Source organism: Sphaerodactylus townsendi, linkage group LG12 (assembly GCF_021028975.2).
Source record: "Sphaerodactylus townsendi isolate TG3544 linkage group LG12, MPM_Stown_v2.3, whole genome shotgun sequence".
Classification (NCBI taxonomy): Eukaryota; Metazoa; Chordata; class Lepidosauria; order Squamata; family Sphaerodactylidae; genus Sphaerodactylus; species Sphaerodactylus townsendi.
The window spans coordinates 54,526,836-54,545,874 of NC_059436.1; the positions used below are offsets into that span (position 1 = coordinate 54,526,836).

General features: G+C 48.8%; 1 protein-coding gene across 1 annotated transcript in view; it reads left to right on the plus strand.

The window, feature by feature from the left end:
• The window catches only part of NCS1 (neuronal calcium sensor 1), a 116,046-nt gene that overhangs the window by 45,831 nt on the left and 51,176 nt on the right, over positions 1–19,039 (plus strand). The window contains exon 2 of the mRNA XM_048513144.1: positions 10,553–10,577. Coding sequence (XP_048369101.1) covers positions 10,553–10,577 — 25 coding nt within the window. The remainder of the gene's footprint in view (positions 1–10,552; positions 10,578–19,039) is intronic.

The following is a 19,039-nucleotide window of genomic DNA, read 5'->3' on the forward strand; positions in this document are numbered from 1 at the left end:
TTCCTGGTTTAAGGAAAGTCTCCTTCTTTTGATTTCTAGAAACAAAATTAAGTATTTGAAAGTATTAAGTATTTGACAGGCAGTCAATTAGAGGAGAAGTAGTTGTTTCTGTTGGCAGTAGACGATAGGACTTGCTATAATGAGTTTAAATTATGGACAGAAAGATACTGGCTGGAAATTAGGAACTTTTTTTTTACAGTAACAGAGAAATTATTAATGCCCCGCCCCCGGAATGCCCGGCCACGCCCCCATCGTGCCCCGCCCAGCCCCATTGGCGTTACGCCACTGTTTGAATCCCACCACCATGGGAACCTGTTACTAAAATTTTCAGATCCCACCACTGGGTTACACCTCCCAGACGAAGGAGTGTTGTAGGTTCACATACAGGCCTGTCATGACATGGAACTTATCCATCTTGTCCAGCTGCCCAGAGGTTGGGGCAGCCATCTGATTTTCCCTGCTGGCCGACCAGTGAGGGGCTGCAGACTTGCTAGGAGCCCCCCCTCCCCCCAAGCTGGCAAGAGAGTGACTTGGCTCTCTCTGGCTCTTCCATGGCTGTTGGACGGGATCACAGGCCATACATCTTACTTGCTGGGAGGTGTGTACGTCCAAAAATATGTTTCTGAAGCGGGAGCGGCCCCATTAATAAACACTGTTGAGGGGGCTTGGCTGACTTTCGCTGTCACCTCATTGGTCAGCTGCTTGGTCAGTTTCCAAAGCTAACTGTGACTGGAGGCAGGCTGCTCCAATGGGGGGACGGGGGACTTTTTCTCAAATTGATAATGCAGCTCTGTGGACCGAGACACAGCTTTTGCTGGCATAACTTTGCACGAGAAACAGTGGGGTTCCTGGCCCAAAGGTCCCAGGGAGCCAACTCCCGTGGGCTCAAGAACTCCTTGTTTGGTGCTGGAATTGTGCTGCTGTGAAGGCTCTGTGCAGGTGCCTCTGGGTTGCATTCCCAGTCTATCCCCAGCACTGGTGTATGTGTCCTGGCAGCATCATAAATGTCCTTTACGCTAGTGCAAGTGGCATTTATGTTGGCGTGGGGGCCACGCCACCTCCACAGCATTATTTCCCCTCCTTCAGGGGGAAGCACACTTTTTAAGATTAGACATGCACAAATTGCTGCGGGCCTCCTCTTAGAAGAGGCATTTCTTCATGTGTGAGCGAGAAGGTAGAATGCCTCTTCAAAAATGATGTCTGCCCTCTTCAGCAGTTATAAATTCTTGTACAGCTAACACTTAGTAGATAAAGCATCTGCCCAGTCAATCTAGCACACCTTTTTAGTTAGGTGAAAGATCAATCCGTCAATTGATCTTCTCATCACATAATCCTATTAATGAATTGAGCAAGAATTACTGCCATGATTTCTATTGAACTTGAGGATTCAGGCTTCCCCCTCAAGAAACCTGTTTCTCATAGCTCAGAGCTGCTGGGCATCATGTCCTCTCCCTTAGGAGTGCATCATGATCCCTTAGGGCAGTGGTGGTGAACCTATGGCACGAATGCCAGAGGTGGCAGAGCCCTCTCTGTGGGCACGCGCGCACAGAGTTCATCACCCCCCACACATCTAGGCTGGCCTGGGCCTCTGGGCACAGTGCCCCACAGCAAGCAGGGAGGACTCGGCTGATGGGCCTGGTGCCTGTGCTCTGGGTGGCTGATGCCCGAGTGGGGGGCAGAGGAGGCGGAGATGCTAGAGAGGTGCAGAGTTGTGCGCGCGGGACTTGGGGGGGGCACGCAGGACTAAAACGTCAGTATTCAGGTTAAATTGCCGTGTTGGCACTTTGCGATTAATAAGTGGGTTTTGGGTTGCAATTTGGGCACTCGGTCTCGAAAAGGTTCGCCATCACTGCCTTAGGGCATCATCTACTGCTCCCCTTTAAAGTAGGTATCTGGCACGTGTAGGGAATGCGATGCTTGGACAGCCAAAATTGAGGAGATACCAGGAAATCTGAAATCACAGCTCCCACTTTTTTCTCTCTCAGAAGTGGTGAGGGGAGGGAAGAGAAAGTAATGCGAGGGAGACAGTGTCTTTCCCCACAGGGCAAATAGCAGGGAAAATATCCTGGGTGTGTGTGTGTTAAAATCTCATCTCCCCAATCTCTGCTTGCTCAGCCTGATTTAAAAGCCCTCCTCCCTAATGCTGCATTGAATTGTTCAAAGATGTGGAGCAAAATCTTCCCTCCCTCTACTCTGGCCTTGAGGCCGGAGTCCTCCTCCGTTCCTGACCTAGGCAGAGTCACAATACTGGAGAGTTCTTGTGATGCTGTTAATTTGGAAGTAGCTCCGTGTCAGAGAAGGCAGGTTTCACAGACTGAGTTCTAAAGTTGCCCTCCACTTTTTAATATTCTTCATACAAGAAGCCCACATCTGAACAGGGGAGTCTGCACCTTGACCTGGATGGCCCCAGCTAGCTCAGCCTCATCGCATTTGGGAAGCGTCAGCCCTGAACAGTGCTTGAATGGGAGGCCACCAAAGAGTGCGAGGGCAGCTATGCAGCGGCAGGCAGTGGCAAAACAGCTCTGAATTTCTTTTGCCTGGAAAACCCCACCAGGGCTCGCCATAAGTCAGCTGCAACTTGACTCTACTGTCAGATATAATGAAAAAGGTAATTAATTTGCCAGCCTTCAATGTGGCCCCCAAAACTGCTGCCTGGGGTGATCTGTGTCTAGTGGTAGAGCTGCCCTGCCGGTTATCTGTAGAATTCCAGATCTAGAGTCCTCCGTGCTTCCTTGCCCCACCTCCAACCCTGCCAGCTACTCATGACTGTCTCAATGCTCTGTGACATCAGAGGAGGTAAGTCAGTGGAGCTGAAACTGCTGTGACATCACAGCAGATCAGCCAATGGCATCCAGTTTGGTCAGAGAATGAATGTAATGATGGGTTCAGTTGTTCAGAAACCCAGGTAAATATACAAGCCACTTCAGACTGATGGGTCCTTTTGTTAACAGCTGATATGTTATCATCAAAGCTTAGCATTAATATCAGACATCAGTTCAGATTTTCAGTGAGTGGAGGATTTGAGATTGAGGGAGGCCAAGTCCTGTTTCCCAGAGTTGTGTTTCTGTGACTCTTGTGACCCTCTCGCCCTCCACCAGCCAGCTTGGGAGTGCTTCTTCCTGAAATGCTTGCTACTGCTCGTGCATCTGCTATCTCCAGAAAGTCAAGTGCAGGGGTGGGGGCGATCGCAATGAAGCAAATGTTGCTTCTTCATCCCATTGGCTAACACAAATGTGGCCATTGTAGCGTGGCTGCCTCCACTGCAGAAAATCCTCCCCTTCGCTGGGCATGTGTCAATCCATCACTCATCTAAATGCATCTGTTGTCCTTCCATGCGCAAGAGTTGCTTCGCTCCCTCCCTCCCTCTGCCGTTCTTCTGTCGATGAGACTGTAACCTGGGTTAAAGCTGCTGCTTGACGTCTCCCCACACCCTCCCCATTAAGTAATAAACACATATTGATTTGGCGTTAATTAAAATTCCTCCTGGGGAAAAAAATATCTGGAATCCCAGTTTTGTCATGGTTAGTGCCGGGGAACTGTGAACGAAGGGGGGCATGCTTATCTCTCTGACACCGCCCGGTTCTTCTTGCCAATTTAAAATTTACAATTGAATTACTAGTTTTGTTTTTGGCTAGACAAAGGAGCTGAAGCAAAGCATGTAACAGACATATGTCTGTCTACCCAAGGGTGTGTTTTTGTGCCTTTTGGGATTAATGGTACATCAAGGCTGCATATATATGTATTATATATATATAATTCCTGGCATTAAATATTACACTAATTGTCCTTGAGTCTCAGGGAGAAAGGTTGACTATAAATAATGCAAATAAATAACTAAAAAAAAAAAAACCTCAAGCCAGCTCTGGGCAGAACAAGGAAAATATTCAGAACATCAGATGCCGGCATCAAAATTTTGCAAGCCCCGGCAACCAGGAGCTTGGAACTGTTCCAGCTGAGCTCATTTTTGCTTTGTTTCAACATGATCAAGGAGTGTCTGTGATGCTTTTGGAAGAGAAAGTGGAACGAGAATAAGGCGCAGTCTGAATATAGGATACTGTCAGGCTAGTGGTCCATTTAGTTTGGTACGGTCAGTTCTGACTGGCAGCTACTCTTTGGGCATGAGACAGAAGAGGTCATCCTTAGCACCTCTTCCCTGAGGGACTGGAGCTGGGACCATTGGCATTAGAAGTCTGCTTCCGGATCTTACCCACTATTCATCCATCTCCCACCTGGCTTAGACCAGGCTACAGGCAGCTCCAGCTTGGAGGCCCTAAGACAGTGATGGCGAACCTTTTCGAGACCGAGTGCCCAAATTGCAACCCAAAACCCATTTATTTATTGCAAAGCGCCGGCAATTTAACCTGACTACTGAGGTTTTAGTTTAGAAAAAACAGTTGGCTCCGAGGCATGCATTACTCGGGAGTAAGCTTGGTGGGTAGTTGGTGGCTTTGCTTTGAAGCAACCGTGCAACTCTTCCAATGGGTGAATCATGACCATGGAGAGTTTACTCAGAAGCAAGCCCCATTGCCAGCAACTGAGCTTACTCCCAGGTAAAGGATCGTGCTTTAGTTCTTTGCATGAAAATCAGTGGGGTTTAACAGTGCTTAACAGGGTTACCTACACTGCTTCCCCAAAATTAGGTCTTAGGTTTAATGCTAATAATCGAGCCCAGCAGCCCAGGCCAGCCTAGATGTGTGTGTGTGTGTGTGTGTGGGGGGACTCTGTTTGTGCATGCCCACAGAGAGGGGTCTGAGTGCCACCTCTGGCACCCGTGCCATAGGTTCGCCACCACTGCCCTAAGATCATTGGTCTGAACTGGAACTGCAGTAGCAGCAGGCAGAACCTCTTGTTGTGCTGACCAAGAAAAGCAGACGGTCAAGATCCAGATCCTTATAACAGACCTGGGCAGTCCAGAAGTTTTGACCCACAAGGAATGGTGTTGTGCCTGAGTGTTCTTTCTGAGCCCAGAGAGGCCTGAACCTCACACAAAGAGGTCCAACCAAAATGGCACAAGCTGTCTGATCTGCAGGACTCCTGGTTCAAGTTGTGTGCTTGCTGATACCGTGTATATTTTGTGGGCACCCTCCCTTGTAGGCTATTCTGCCACCTGCCCATGTGAAGGAGATCTGCTGTGATCCACTTCTGCCCTGAGACAGATCTACAGTCCAGGGTAGGGTGGTGAACCTTTGGCACTCCAGATGTTATGGACTACAATTCCCATCAGGCAGGGGCTGATGGGGATTGTAGTCCATAACATCTGGAGTGCCAAAGGTTCACCAATTGGCCATGCTGGCAGGGGCTGATGGGGATTGTAGTCCATAACATCTGGAGTGCCAAAGGTTCACCAATTGGCCATGCTGGCAGGGGCTGATGGGGATTGTAGTCCATAACATCTGGAGTGCCAAAGGTTCACCAATTGGCCATGCTGGCGGGCTGATGGGAATTTTAGTCCATAACATCTGGAGTGCCAAAGGTTCACCAATTGGCCAGGGGGTCAGGCAAGTGTTGTGAGAAACATCTGTCCTCAGCCTGTCTTTTCAGTTGTTCAAGGAGAGAGATTTCTCCTTTAACTGCTAATAGGAACGTGCCTGGCAGGAAAAGGATTAAAAATAGTCATGTAGGAAACAGAGAGAGAGAGAGAGTTGGGGAGGGGACGTGGGAGGTGGAGGGAGCGAGAAACTCAGGGCACTGTGCAAAGCTCAGGTCTGAAGCTCCCGATTAATATAGAAAGGGGGATGAAAAGCAACTGACATCAAAAGAACTCAAACCCTTTCCTTGGATCAGTGGGGGTGCCAAAGTGATAGCCTAGATTGTGAAATGGTGGTTAGGAAAGGGGGAAGTCTACTGAAGGAGCGCGCGTGGGCACAGAGGCCGATGGGGCTGGCACACAGGCAACCGTGGCTTCTTGCAAACTGTTCACAAATCACACATTTGCCCAAGAATGATACGCCAGTCCTTTCAACCTCTACAAAGAATTTATGGCTACCAATCTTGATCCTCTTTGATCTGAGATTGCAAATGCCTTAACAGTCCAGGTGCTCGGGAGCAACAACCGCAGAAGGCCATTGCGTTCACATCCTGCACGTGAGCTCCCAAAGGCACCTGGTGGGTCACTGCGAGTAGCAGAGAGCTGGACTAGATGGACTCTGGTCTGATCCAGCTGGCTTGTTCTTATGTTCTTATGTTCTAAAGAAGCTTCTGCAGGTGATAACTCTGTTTACTTTGCCAATGGAGATATAACTCCACTGGGGTCCTTTCTGGATTTTGAATAGCTGGCTTACAAATATGGGGTTGGATCCATTCCACTAGCGGGGTTGCTTTCCTCTGACTACATCGATGGAAAGGTCCGGGGTTCCATCAGTGGAACACATCCGTAAGATCCTACGCAGTGGACTACTTTGGGCTTCAAAATAGCGCGCAAGCCTCAGTTTCCTCATAAAGGAAAAGAAGAAAGTCCGATTTAGAAGAGGGGGATTGATGTAATTGACATGATTTCATTGCCTCAGCCTACTGCTGATCTGGTAAGATCCAATCCAGCCCAATCATTCAAGACAACAAGAATTGGTGGCTGCCAATCTAAAGCCCAGTCCAGTGTGATATATTGGACACAGGAAATGGGCGTAGAGTCTTCTTTTGGCTAGAGTCTCCAATTTTTTTCTGGACATTTTCTAATTATTGGGTGTTAATGATTTACAGCAGTAGAGCTTCCACCCCTTCCTGTTTGCAATCCCGTGGTAGTTTTCCAGGAGAGTGAACAGCTACCGTGTTTCCCCGAATATAAGACAGTGTCTTATATTAATTTTTGCTCCCAAAGATGCGCTATGTCTTATTTTCAGGGGATGTCTTATTTTTCTACGTTCTGTTCGTCGGGCGTGCTTCCAAACAAAAACTTTGCTACGTCTTACTTTCGGGGGATGCCTTATATTTCGCACTTCAGCAAAACCTCTACTACGTCTTATTTTCAGGGGATGTCTTATATTCGGGGAAACAGGGTAGATCACTCTCTGGCCCTTTCCGCATGGACCAGTGAACATGGGTTAAAGGCAGGATAAAACCTGGGTTAGGGGGGACTTTGCACGGATCCTGCTTCTAATGTGAGTCTGCTCCGTGCACCCCCCCCCCCCCGGGTTCTACAGGAATCATATGTGCAATTCTTTTGTTTAAACGCCTCTTGGAGTCACAACCGAGCGAACGGCCACGGCTGAAAGGTGCGTTATGCGGCTGGGGTTTTCTTTGCTTACCTTCCGGCTCCCATCTGCGGAGCCACACAGGGACTTCTGACTTTAGTAGAGCATGTATGCTGGCTGGCGTAGTTGTGCATCGGTGAGTTTTTTTTTTAAGACGCGCCTCCACAGACAGACGGCCATGCGAACGGCCTGGGGCTGTGCTGTGTTCGTTTATCCCGGCTGCAACCCTCTTGTAATTTGCGGTGAGGAAAGGGCCTCCTCTGCTCTCTGGCACCGCCGCTGCAAATGGCTGGGAGGGCGTGGTACAGCAGCAGTGAGCTGAGCAGACGCCGGGCGGCACAGGTCTAAGTCTGAGTTCAGTGGGCCAAGCGGAATCAGTCAGGGACACAGACTCATTAGCTCAGCAGAATGAATTAAAATAGTTTAGTGAGGTGTGGTGACAGTCATTACAGCGGAAGTGTGGCAGCTCGGAACCCATCCAGTAGGAATAGCAGAGGGAAAGAAAAACACACGGAGGATTAATTAATTATAGAGTCTGATAGAAAATGGTTCCCTAACAGGAGCTCTCTTCTGTATCCTGCCTTCCCACTCCAGGCCACCAACATTATAGCTGAACCCGTCAGATTTACTCCTGAATTTGAAATTAACCTTCCATAGTTTCCTGTCCAAAGGCCAACCCAAAGATCCGCTCCAGCAGAACCAGTTCCTGCCCCGTGCAGCTCTTTTCCCCCCTAGTAAAAGGAGGCCTCTCCTATCTCCAGAGATGTGGAGATTATTTTTTATCCCTTTGATTTTCAGTTGCACAGCCTCTCTTCCCCACGGGACAATGTGGCTGGTGTTCTTGTAACATCTTCCATGTTCCTGCAAACAAACGCCAGCTGTGTGAAACCCGCACCGCTTGGCTTACCTCTCTGGCTCCATGCCACGAACCCTTCTTGGCCGTTATAGCTGCACTTCAGAATGGTGACGTGGACATTTGCTGCTGAAAAGAATCCCTCGTGGGGTGGCAGGGTCTGGGCCTCGTGGCACATTGGATCCCAGCCCCTCATCCTCCTCCCTGAAGCCCACGTGCCACCTTTTGTTACAGCTCCCTGTTTGGGGAAGATCAACCACAGGCCACACTTTCCTTCATCCAGCCTGCTCAGGCTACCTGTTCCAGGTGCTGACTGGCTGTGCCTTCTGCCAGGGTCCAAAGAGCCATTTGGACCCGAGGCATTCCCCTTTCTCTCACATTCAAGAAGCAATCTAACGCCATTCAAGAAGCAATATCTAACATCATTTTAGGAGAGGCATTCCCCCACTTGCTCACCCTGGAGGGAATGCTTCTAATTGCATTGAATGATTCCAAGGGGGGGAGGGGGGTAGCCAGATGCCGTCCACATTTTTTAATGGGTTCTGTTTTTATGTAATTGGTATTTAAATTATGTTTTAATGTATGTTTTAACCAGTTGTGAACTGCCCTGAGCCCTCAGGGGGAGGGTGGTATATAAAACTAATAATAAATAAAAAAATTAAAAAAATAATCCAACAATCCGTTTCCTTTGTTAAGACACTGTCCATACATGTTTAAACATATTTCTTCAATTTGTGAATCAAGACCCATCTAATTGGTTGGTTAGCAGTACAAGCCTGTACCAGTTTACTTGGAAGGAAGCCCAATGGTTTCCAATGAGATTTGCTCCCATGGCCCTGGGGGAGTAAAAGGCCCAGGGCATAGCAGCTTGATCTCAGAAGCTAAGCAGTATTGGTCCTTGGATGGGAGACCACCAAAAAAAAAGCTGTATGGGGGAAGACAGTGCCCTGATCAGTCCATTTCTGGTTTGATCCCGCCATGTCTCCCGGCCGGGATGTGGGATCCTCTTTTTCTCCTCCAGGGAAGGCTGCATTGTCACTGGACCATGGGATTGGTGGGGTGCCACCCCCCCCCCTTGGGAACTGGGAGTCAGGGGCGATGGAGGGCTCTTTGCTGCTTATGTTTTAGTTCTGGTAGTAGAAGTCTAAATGCTTATTCCCGATGCTGTTTCCTAATAAAGAAATCATCTGAACACAAAGTCTCATCATTGAGCAGTCCAGGAGATTGACAGACAACAGCAAACCCCCTCTGATTCTTACTTACCTTGAAAGCCCTTGGGATTGCAATAAATTGGTTGTGATTGTCGAAGGCTTTCACGGCCGGAATCACTGGGGTGCTGTGTGGTTTCCGGGCTGTATGGCCGTGTTCTAGCAGCATTCTCTCCTGACGTTTCGCCTGCATCTGTGGCTGGCATCTTCAGAGAATCATACAGCCCAGAAACCACACACCACCCCAGTTGGTTGTGACTTGATGGCACGTATGTAAGCTAGTGTGCTTAGGGCTTGAATGTGAGGTGTCTTGACCCATACCATCACAACAAAAGTGAATTTAGATTCAGTAGCCAGAAACCCATAAACCAGGGGTAGGGAATCTGCGGCTCGAGAGCCGCATGCAGCTCTTCTGCCCTTGCACTGTGGCTCCATGAGCCGAGCCGCTGGCCCCATCCTTGCGCTTCTCAGAATGAGCGGAGTAAAAGGTTAAAAAACCCAATATATGCAGTGTTATCTTTATTTAAAATGTCAAAAATTATTTGCGGCTCCAAGTGTTTTCTTTTCCCATGGAAAACGGGTCCAAATGGCTCTTTGACTGTTAAAGGACTCAGAAACCCAAGTCTCTGAGTAAACAGTACTGAGGTTGAAGCAGCAATGCTTTGAGTCAGCGGAAGCCCCAGGGGCTGGACAGATTTCTTCTGGTTTTCAAACTATGTGTATGCACGTGCATGCTACTCAGCAAGCCACTTTCAAAATTTGGAGAATTGGGCTGTGACTTTGTATACAGATGTGCTAGATATCTAAAGATTCCTTTGGTCTCTTGCAAACTTTTGCGTGTGCCAGAAGTAGCTTTCTTTGGAGCCTTCTGGCTGAAAAGGCTGAAAAGGTAACAGAGTTCAGATTTAGCTGAAGACAACCGTGGGGGGCGGGGTCAGGGGGTTTGCCTGAAACAAACCCAAAGAGGGCCATGGGTACCCCAAGAAAAGCCTCCGTAGATACATCTTAGGATGCTGGTTCACACATCCGCGTTTTCATGAATGGAGGACTGCAGAGCATCGAATGACGACTTGCCTGTGTGAATGGCCCATCAATCGCAGCCATAACTGCACAAGCAGACCTGTCAGGTAGTGCTTTTTGGTGAGGCCGCATCAAATATTTGACTGCCAGCAGTCCAGTGCAGAGGATTCTTGGCATGTGTGAACCAGCCTAGACCATTGAAGTGTCCTTGGAAGTCAAGTGAGGGGGTTGAATGGATGAACTAGCCCTTATTATCTTTTCTTTTTCTCTTGTTTCTTTTCCAGTTACAGAGAAGGAAGTACAGCAGTGGTGAGTACCCCTTTTTTGGATTCTTGTGAGCTCACCTGTGTGTATGGGAAAGTGAGCTGTGCGTACCTGCTTGGCTGAACTGCCCACGTGTGCTGCCCTCCTCAGGAAGTGCAGTCTTGCGAAGTGACTCAGCTAGGGGAAGTTGAGGCAGCTTTTCTTAGCGCCATTCAGAAACTTGTAGTTTACAATGGAGTGAAATCTAGCCTTGGCAAAGAAACAAACAAGGCAGCGGGGGCGGGGGGGGGGATTATGTGGAGATCTGGCACCTGAAAATGTGATAAAGGATGTGTGAGAAAGAAAAACAGGAAGAGGTGAGCCAAACAGGGCGAGATGACAAGGAATGCATCAATTCTCGTCTTTTTATTGAAATGCAGCTACTGAGAATCTGATGGAGCAACCGCAGGGGTTTGTGTGTTCATTTGTGTGTGTGTGAAGCCTTTTCTGTCAGATAATTGTCCTGGCTATTCTTTCGCTGCTTTCCCAACCGTGGGAGAAAAGAAGCAGGGCCTTTTTTATCTCCCTCACCCTAAAGGTAGAAACGCAGCTTTCTCTGTGGATAAGAGAAAGACAGAAAAAGACATTTTAATTAGGAAAGGGTTAGGCACCCGCTGCCCCTCATCTGATAAGATTAGCCATACTTAGTTAAAAAATATAGATCCTGCTTCGTTCGTATCTTCACCTAGTTTGGCACTCTTCAAGCAGGACACCTAATGAGATCTTTGTTCACAAAAGATGGGACCAGGCCGACAGAGGCCCTTTCCCCACTCACTGTTTGCTGCGCGCTAATCTCGCCGAGTAGTGCGGGGTCCACCTGCACTCCCCACTACAGGGGCGGCTACAACACAGCCGCCCCGACTCTGCTGCTCTTGCACCCCCTCAGAGCGGGTCATTCTGGCGCTGCTCAGGCAGTGGGGAAGCCCAGGAACACGACCCTCACGCTAAAAAGGTCCTGGACCAGACGAAGCCGACATCATTTTAAAAGTGGGAAACAGCCACTGTCAGTGGGGCAAGGACCTCTTTGCCAAGCAGATGAATCTCTGACAGGGCAGGTGTGATTTAGGTCAAGGTTATGAACTTATTAAGAATCAAAGCCCATATCCCTGGGCACATGCCTTTTGGTCATGTGGGGGGTGCCGGGTGCCTTGAGCCACGCCCCCCGCAGGGCCCTCCGTAGGCCCTGCCAGCCTGTTCGGAGGCCAGGGGGTGCGGGGTTCAGCTTGCACAAAGACCAGGGTCGGGGCTTGACGGTGGGCGACCCCCCCCCACGAGCCCTGCCCCCGCCTCTATGCAGGCTGGCTTTTGCCCTCTCCAGGCCCTGCTGGCCTGCATGGAGGCCAGGGGGGCGGGGCTCGGCCTGCACAGAGACTGGGTGGCGGGGCTTGGCGGTAGGCGGCCATGCCCCCGAGCCTCGCCCCTGAAGTGTGTCTCTGGCCACCATTTCCCCCAATATGCCTCTGGGTCCTGTGAGCCTTTCAGGGGGGAGGCAGCAACCATTTCCTCCATTCCCACCCCACCACCGACAATTCCTAGCCCGGTGCTTTCGACACCTTGGTGGGTTTAAGCAGGCTGTAACGGGGACACTTATATTCAAGGGCGAGAGAGAGAGATGATCCCACCACTAGCCACCAGTTGTAACAGGACGTGTGGCCTACAATCAAGGTTCCCACTAAACTGACCAGTGGGGTTTCCTTTGCCACCCAGAATATCCCAGGCTAGTGGTCAGGGATCTTCTTTTTACTCTGCTGCCACCATAAAAAAGAAGGAACTCGGAGTGAGGGAGGGTCCGGGGGTTTGCTGGACCAAACAGTCTGAAATTTGAACACAACGTAGCTCATGCCTCCCAGCGTGTTTTAAGCTAGGTAATTTGCCTGCAAGGGAAGGGAGTGAAAGAGACAGGGTCCACCACCTGGACATGGCCCACCCACCCTAGCAGAGGAAGGGTAACGTTAGGGAGGGATGGGGCGGGGTGCCATGCAAGGGAATGGGAGAGAGGGAGGGGAGGAAGGGGTCCTTGCCCCTCCCCTCCCTTGCAAGCATTGTGCAATGACACATGTTCGAACCGTTCGCTTCCCCTTTTCTTTCTTTTCCACTTCACCAGACTGAGCCACAGCAACGCGTGGCCGGGCCCGCTAGTTATATATAAATTAGTCTTTTTAAAGTTTTGTCTGTTCAGCCTTTGCAAACGTGCAATTACAGTAACTTATATAAGAAAAAAACTTACATAAGAAAAAAGACTATGGCAACAAGCCCCTGTTTTTCATTTCATTTGAACTACAATTTGCAGTGTGGTTCTTGCCTATAAACCAGGATTGCATTTGGAATGCAGAAATCTTTAATATCTGAGCTGTAGAGGGAAGTTTACACTCCTGGGGGCTCTCAGCCTCAGGGTTTATTCTTGGCATTACATTTGAAGGTAGACAGTCACTCCACATGGCAGAAGGAAGAGTTCACACAAATAACCAGGCTAATGACAAATGTGAAGTGAAATAGAGGGCCTGGACTTATTTTGCTGGTAGAAGTGCTTTCTGCTGGCAGAAAAACACTTTTTTCCAAAAGGGAAAAATGGCTCTGCTAGCAGAATAGATGCACAGGCTAGCTGCATCACAGAACTATTTTTTAAAGTAAAGAGTAATACATAAGGGGCCATCAAAATAGGAATTATTATACTTAATTTCACAAACTTTCTGAACCTTTTGGAGATTAGGAACCTGATTAGATCACCAACTCTTGCACTGCACCAGATTTGATAACATCAGATCTAAATATACCAACCTACACTTTTTCTTTCAATCTGGGCTGCCTGATCTGATTAGGTTTTCTCTATTGTTAAACTACTCGGACCCCGGTCTTTGTGAAGAGATCGCCAATTTCATTGCGGAGATAGTTGAGAGTTCCCAGTAGAACGTATTTGTTGCGCTCCCCGTGGGGCCTTTTATCTATCATGTATCCATGCAATTGTTCCTGATTTATGTAACTTTTGCTGACTATGCCAATAAAGGCTTATGTATGTATGGAACCTGTATTGGGATAATGCAATGCCACTTCAGTTTTTCTTTTTGGAGGGGATCCTTTCAATTACATTTTCATGCTTTCCCTGAAGTGTATGCCCTCTTTCAGCGGCATAGATCCAAGGGGGTGGGTTCGTGTGTGTGCGAGACGCACCAGGTGCACGACCCTGTGAGGGTGTGGCGAGGGTGTTCCAGGGGAGTGGTGGGGCGGGATGGGGTGTTCCAGGGAGGGACGGGGCGGAGGACGCACCGGTGCACCAGGCGCTTCCCCCCCTTGCTACGCCTCTGCCCTTTTTCCTTCTATTTTAGAATGTGTGAAAAATAGTTTTTACAGGACATGGAAACATTTGAAAGCCATAAAAAGTATTTTAATAGCTGTTTTGTAACAGTGGGCAATTCAGAGCTCTTGTTAATACTTCTTTTCTTTTTTTCTTTCTTATTTGCCTATTATCTTCTTCAAGCTTTTGGAAAAACAGGGTAAACTTTGTTAAATAACTTCCATTCCATCTAAGTTCCTCTCCATCTAGCCTTGCATTGTTTCCTCTAGCTAAACCTTTTTCAACATAAAGATGACAGGAGATTTGAAAATTTATCCACCATTTCCTGGACCATCTTTGTTCTAGAATGGTCCGTTTGGGTTCCCAGTGTCTTGGACATAGAACTAGGTAGGCACTAGGACCCAAATGGAGCATTCTTGAACAAAGATGGTCCAGGAAATGACAGAGGAATTCTCAGATCTCCTGTCATCTTTACGTTGAAAAAGGTATAGCGTTGGCTCTGCAAGCAGAGGGACTGAGGCTGGCAGGGCTCAAACTTGGGTCTGGTGGCCTGCAAAGTGCACACTCTGCCAGTTTGCTGGGGAACATCTCAGATCTTTCTTCCAGGTTGGGAAAAGTCTGTCCTAAAGTCTTTCATCTTTTTCACTGAGTATTAACATGGAACTTTAGAAAAAGGTCATAACAAAAAATAGTACACATGTCAGTAAGCAGTTTGTAACCGATAGTCATCTCTATTTATATTTTGTAGGAGTCTCTCCCTTCTTATTCAGTCAACTGTGACAGATAGTGGTGTAATGTGTGCCTTGAAGACCTTGAAGATTAGAAAACGTGGAGTATGCTGCCACAGGAGGTGGTGATGGTCACTAACCTGGATAGCTTTAAAAAGGGTGTGGACCAGGGGTAGGGAACCTGCGGCTCTCCAGATGTTCAGGAACTACAATTCCCATCAGCCTCTGTCAGCATGGCCAATTGGCCCGTATGGCTGAACAGAGTAGTTTGGGATGGGAATTGTAGTCTCCCTGAACATCTGGGAGAGCCGCAGGTTCCCACCCCTGGTGTGTGGACAACCCATGGAGAAGTCGCATCTGTGGCTACTCAATCTGCATCCTTCTTGGATCTGAGATTGTAAATGCTCTTAGCATATCAGGGTGCTCAGTATAGCAGCAGCAGCAGAAGAGCCATTGCTTTCACATCCTGCATGTGAGCTCCCAAAGGCACCTGGTGGGCCACTGTAAGTAGCAGAGTGCTGGACCAGATGGACTCTGGTCTGATCCAGCAGGCTCTTTCTTATGTTCTCCCATGTGGAGAGCCAAACTGAGAGCCAAAGGTTGGATTTGGTATTAGACCTGTCTCCTTGGCTTGGCCCAGCAACAGAGAGGAAGAGGAGAATGTGACATCAGGATTTGCATGTCATTGTCTGTGGGGCTTTGTTAGGCTCATCCAGATGTTGGGGGAAGAACAGAGCCGCATGCTCACCCCTAAAAAAAGCATCATCAGGGGTTTTGCTCCAAAGCGAAAGTGGTACAGATGGTACCCTATGCCTGGGGTAGAAAATGCTGGACAGAGAAGGAATTTTTTTCTCTCTTTCTCACAATACTAGAACCAGGGGCATCTGGCATTGCCCAGAAAATGCTGGGGAAGAATTAGGACTAATAAAAGGAAACACTTCTTCACGCAACGCAGTGATTGCGTTTGGAATAACATGCTGCCACAGGAGGTGGTGATGGCCACCTAGCCTGGATAGCTCTTTAAAAGGGGCTTGGACAGATTTTAGCGGGAGGAGAAGCTCGATTTTATGGCTACTCAATCTTGATCCTCTTTGATCTGAGATTGCAAATGCTTCCAACAGACCAGGTGATGTTCGTGGAGCAGCAGCAGCAGAATGCCATTGCGTTCACATCCTACATGTGAGCTCCCCAAGGCACCTGGTGGGCCACTGCAAGTAGCAGAGAGCTGGACTAGATGGACTTTGGTCTGATCCAGCTGGCTTGTTCTTATGTTCTTACTTTTCTGGCTAGGTTTGTATAATTCATTGCTGGCTGGAATATTAATCCAAACTTTTCTTCTTTATCATCACCTGATCCTTTTAACTGGAGATGCCAGTGGCAGTCGAACTCTGGGACCCTTTCTCATGCGGCTAAAACAAAGGCGTGCTCTCTTCCGACTGGGAGCAGACCTCCTCCAAATGTGTAGCAGCCCCATCTTCTATTATAGTAGTGAGTGAACCTTATGGCACTCAGATCAAGCATGTTGTGACTCACAATTCCCCAATTCTGGTAACATGGGAATTGTAGTCCATAACATCTGGAGTGCCAAAGGTTCACCACCAGGGTTCTATTAGCTCCCATTGGAAACAATGGGTAATGGGGGCACCCCCTTTGGGAGTCCATAGCTTTGGACCCCCTGGACCAAATTTCACAAAACCTGGGTGGTATCAGTAAAAGCCAGGAAAATGAGAGTGGCCCTGAATCTGGGGAGGGATATCCCATTAATTTCAGACACAAAAAACTCCCTTTATCAAATTTTCTCAGAAATATTTCCTTCTAAACTCAAGATGTCTTACAACAATTAATAAGATGCGTTGATTCCACTTCTGAAACATCTTGAAGATGCCAGTCACATACACAGGTGAAACGTCAGGAGAAAATGCTACTGGAACATGGCCATACAACCCGGAAAACCCACAACACCATAATTCAGATTTTCTTTGCTATTTAGGGTTGCCAACTCTGGGTTGGAAATTCCTGGAGATTTGAGAGTAGAGCCCAAAGAGGCAGCATTTGAGGAGTGGAGAACCACAGTCAGTTATAACGCTTTGGAACCAATCCTCCAAAACAGCCATTTTCTCCATGGGTACTGATCTCTTTTGTCCGGAGGTCAGTTGTAATTCCAGGAGATTCCAGACTCCACTTTGTAGTTGGCAACTGTATGTGCTGTTCCCAACCATTCTGCTGTTGTGCCCGGTTTCCATATGCAAGGGATCCTGCCATTGTACAGCAGTGATTAAATCACACTCTGTGTGTTCCCAGATCCTCCCTTGTTACTGATAGGACTTTATAGGTTCCAGGTTGGTTTTTCACTTCCCCATCATTCCATTTCCTTCTGGGTCCTTGGTTGTTAAGAGCTCGTGTATCTAATCTGGAGGAACCGGGTTTGATTCCCAGCTCTGCCGCTTGAATTGTGGAGGCTTATCTAGGGGAATTCCAGATTAGCCCGCGCTAACTCCCATCAATAACGCCTGCCAGCTGGGTGACCTTAAGCTAGTCACAGCTTCGGAGCATTCTCAGCTCCCACCTGACACTTCTTACACAGGGTGTTTGTATGTGAGGGGGAAGGGCAAGGAGATTGTCAGCCCCTTTGAGTCTCCTGCAGGAGAGAAAGGGGGGGATATAAATCCAAACTCTTCTTCTTCTTCTTCATCTAGCGCTGTTGTTGTTATTTTAATCTTTGCATTGTCTCAAGGGTGTCGTGCCTCCAGGACATAGTATACAATCTGGCATGGTTGCCTGGTTTTGCAGAGCCCTGTGTCTTCCTGGAAGGCGGCCAGCTGCTATCTGGGAGCGAGAGGCGACCCTTCTGGAAGCAGTTGCAATCTGGTGCAGAAACATGCTAGCGGTGGGGTGGGGGCAGAGGTGGGATTCAGCAGGTTCGCACCACTTTGGCAGAACTGGTTGTTAAAATGGTGCTTGTAAACAATCAGCTGTTAAATTATTTGAATACCACCACGGGAACCGGTTGTTAAATTATTTGAATCCCACCACGGGATGGGGGTGTGAGTCATCAGTGCTAGCATGTGAGCGATGGGAGGGAGTGGCCAGATCGGATCGCAATCGTAAACTTGGCAAAACGTGACCATCTGGTAATTCAGATCTCATTGCTGTTCCTGTGCCGTGCTGCTGCAGCCATTGCTGGCAAAGGCTGGACTTCCAACAAGCAGACGGGTGGCTCAGGCTCCAGGGTCTGATCGCAAGAGGAGATAGAGGCCCATTATACATTGGTGCTCTGCCCCACACTGAGGGCATGTCTCCTTAAAGGCAGAGTTTTGACTGCAGGCCTGCTCACACTTACAGTGGAAGCCCTGCGGTTCTTGAGAGTGGGCAAACCCCAATGTTTTCCCTAGCTTAGGGGTTTCCACTCCTTCCAGTCTCTTCCCCCCCCGACCCCCACCACAACTCCTCGCTGGTATTTCCAGGGGATCGACGGCCAGCTTTCCCCCCAAAAAAACAAAATTAATAATGAATCGTCCAATAGCAATATGAAGAATATCGCTATTAAAAATTAAGGGATTTTAAAAAAGAACTAGCAATGTTGTGACCCACCAGGAGCGATCCAGAAGTTGGGGCTGGCAAGGTGTGCAGCAGGCAGTGAGGCGCTTCCTTGGATGTAAACAAGGAGACCCTGCTGCAGCCCCTCTGCAGAGCAAACAGCCTCGAGGGAAGTGCTCCATGCATAATGGGCCAGAGTTGATTGGGAAGCAGGTGGAGGACCTGAGGCCATTTGAATCAGCTTGTTAAACTTTGCCTGCCTCCCCCTGTTTGTCTCTCTTCCCACCAAGACACCGTTCCTCCTTCGGCCATGTGGAAGGGCCCTCCTGGTCTCTTCCAAGGCTTCCATCTTGACTCCTGGCCTCTTTGCACTTCCACCCAGCCTTTCACGGCTCTTGTGGGTCAGCTGACCCTGCCTTCTTGGGCCTTGTTTCTCTCCACCCTCTCTGCAGTGGCATAGCAGCAGTGGCGTAGTGGTTAAGTGGGCGAGGGGAGCACTGGCTGTGTAGGCGTGCAGTGGTTAAGAGCAAGGTGACCCGGTTTGATTCCCCGCTCTGTCAGCCTGAGCTGTGGGAGGCTTATCCGGGAATTCAGGATTAGCCTGTGCACCTCCCCCCACACACACCACAGCTGGGTAGGGACCTTTGGGCTAGTCAGATCAGCATTGCAGCGAAACTTCCTCAAAACTCCCCCACCCACCTCACAGGGTGTTCGTTGTGAGGTGGGGTGGGGTCAAGGGCAAAGGGTTTGTAAGCCCATTTGAGTCTTCTTACAGGAGAGAAAGGGGGGATATAAATCCAAGCTCCTCCTCCTCCTCCTCCTCCTCGGGATCCTTGGGAAGATTTTCACGCAGCCCAGCTGAGCATTGCTTTCACTCACAGCATTACACTGTCAGCAAACATTCCATGGCT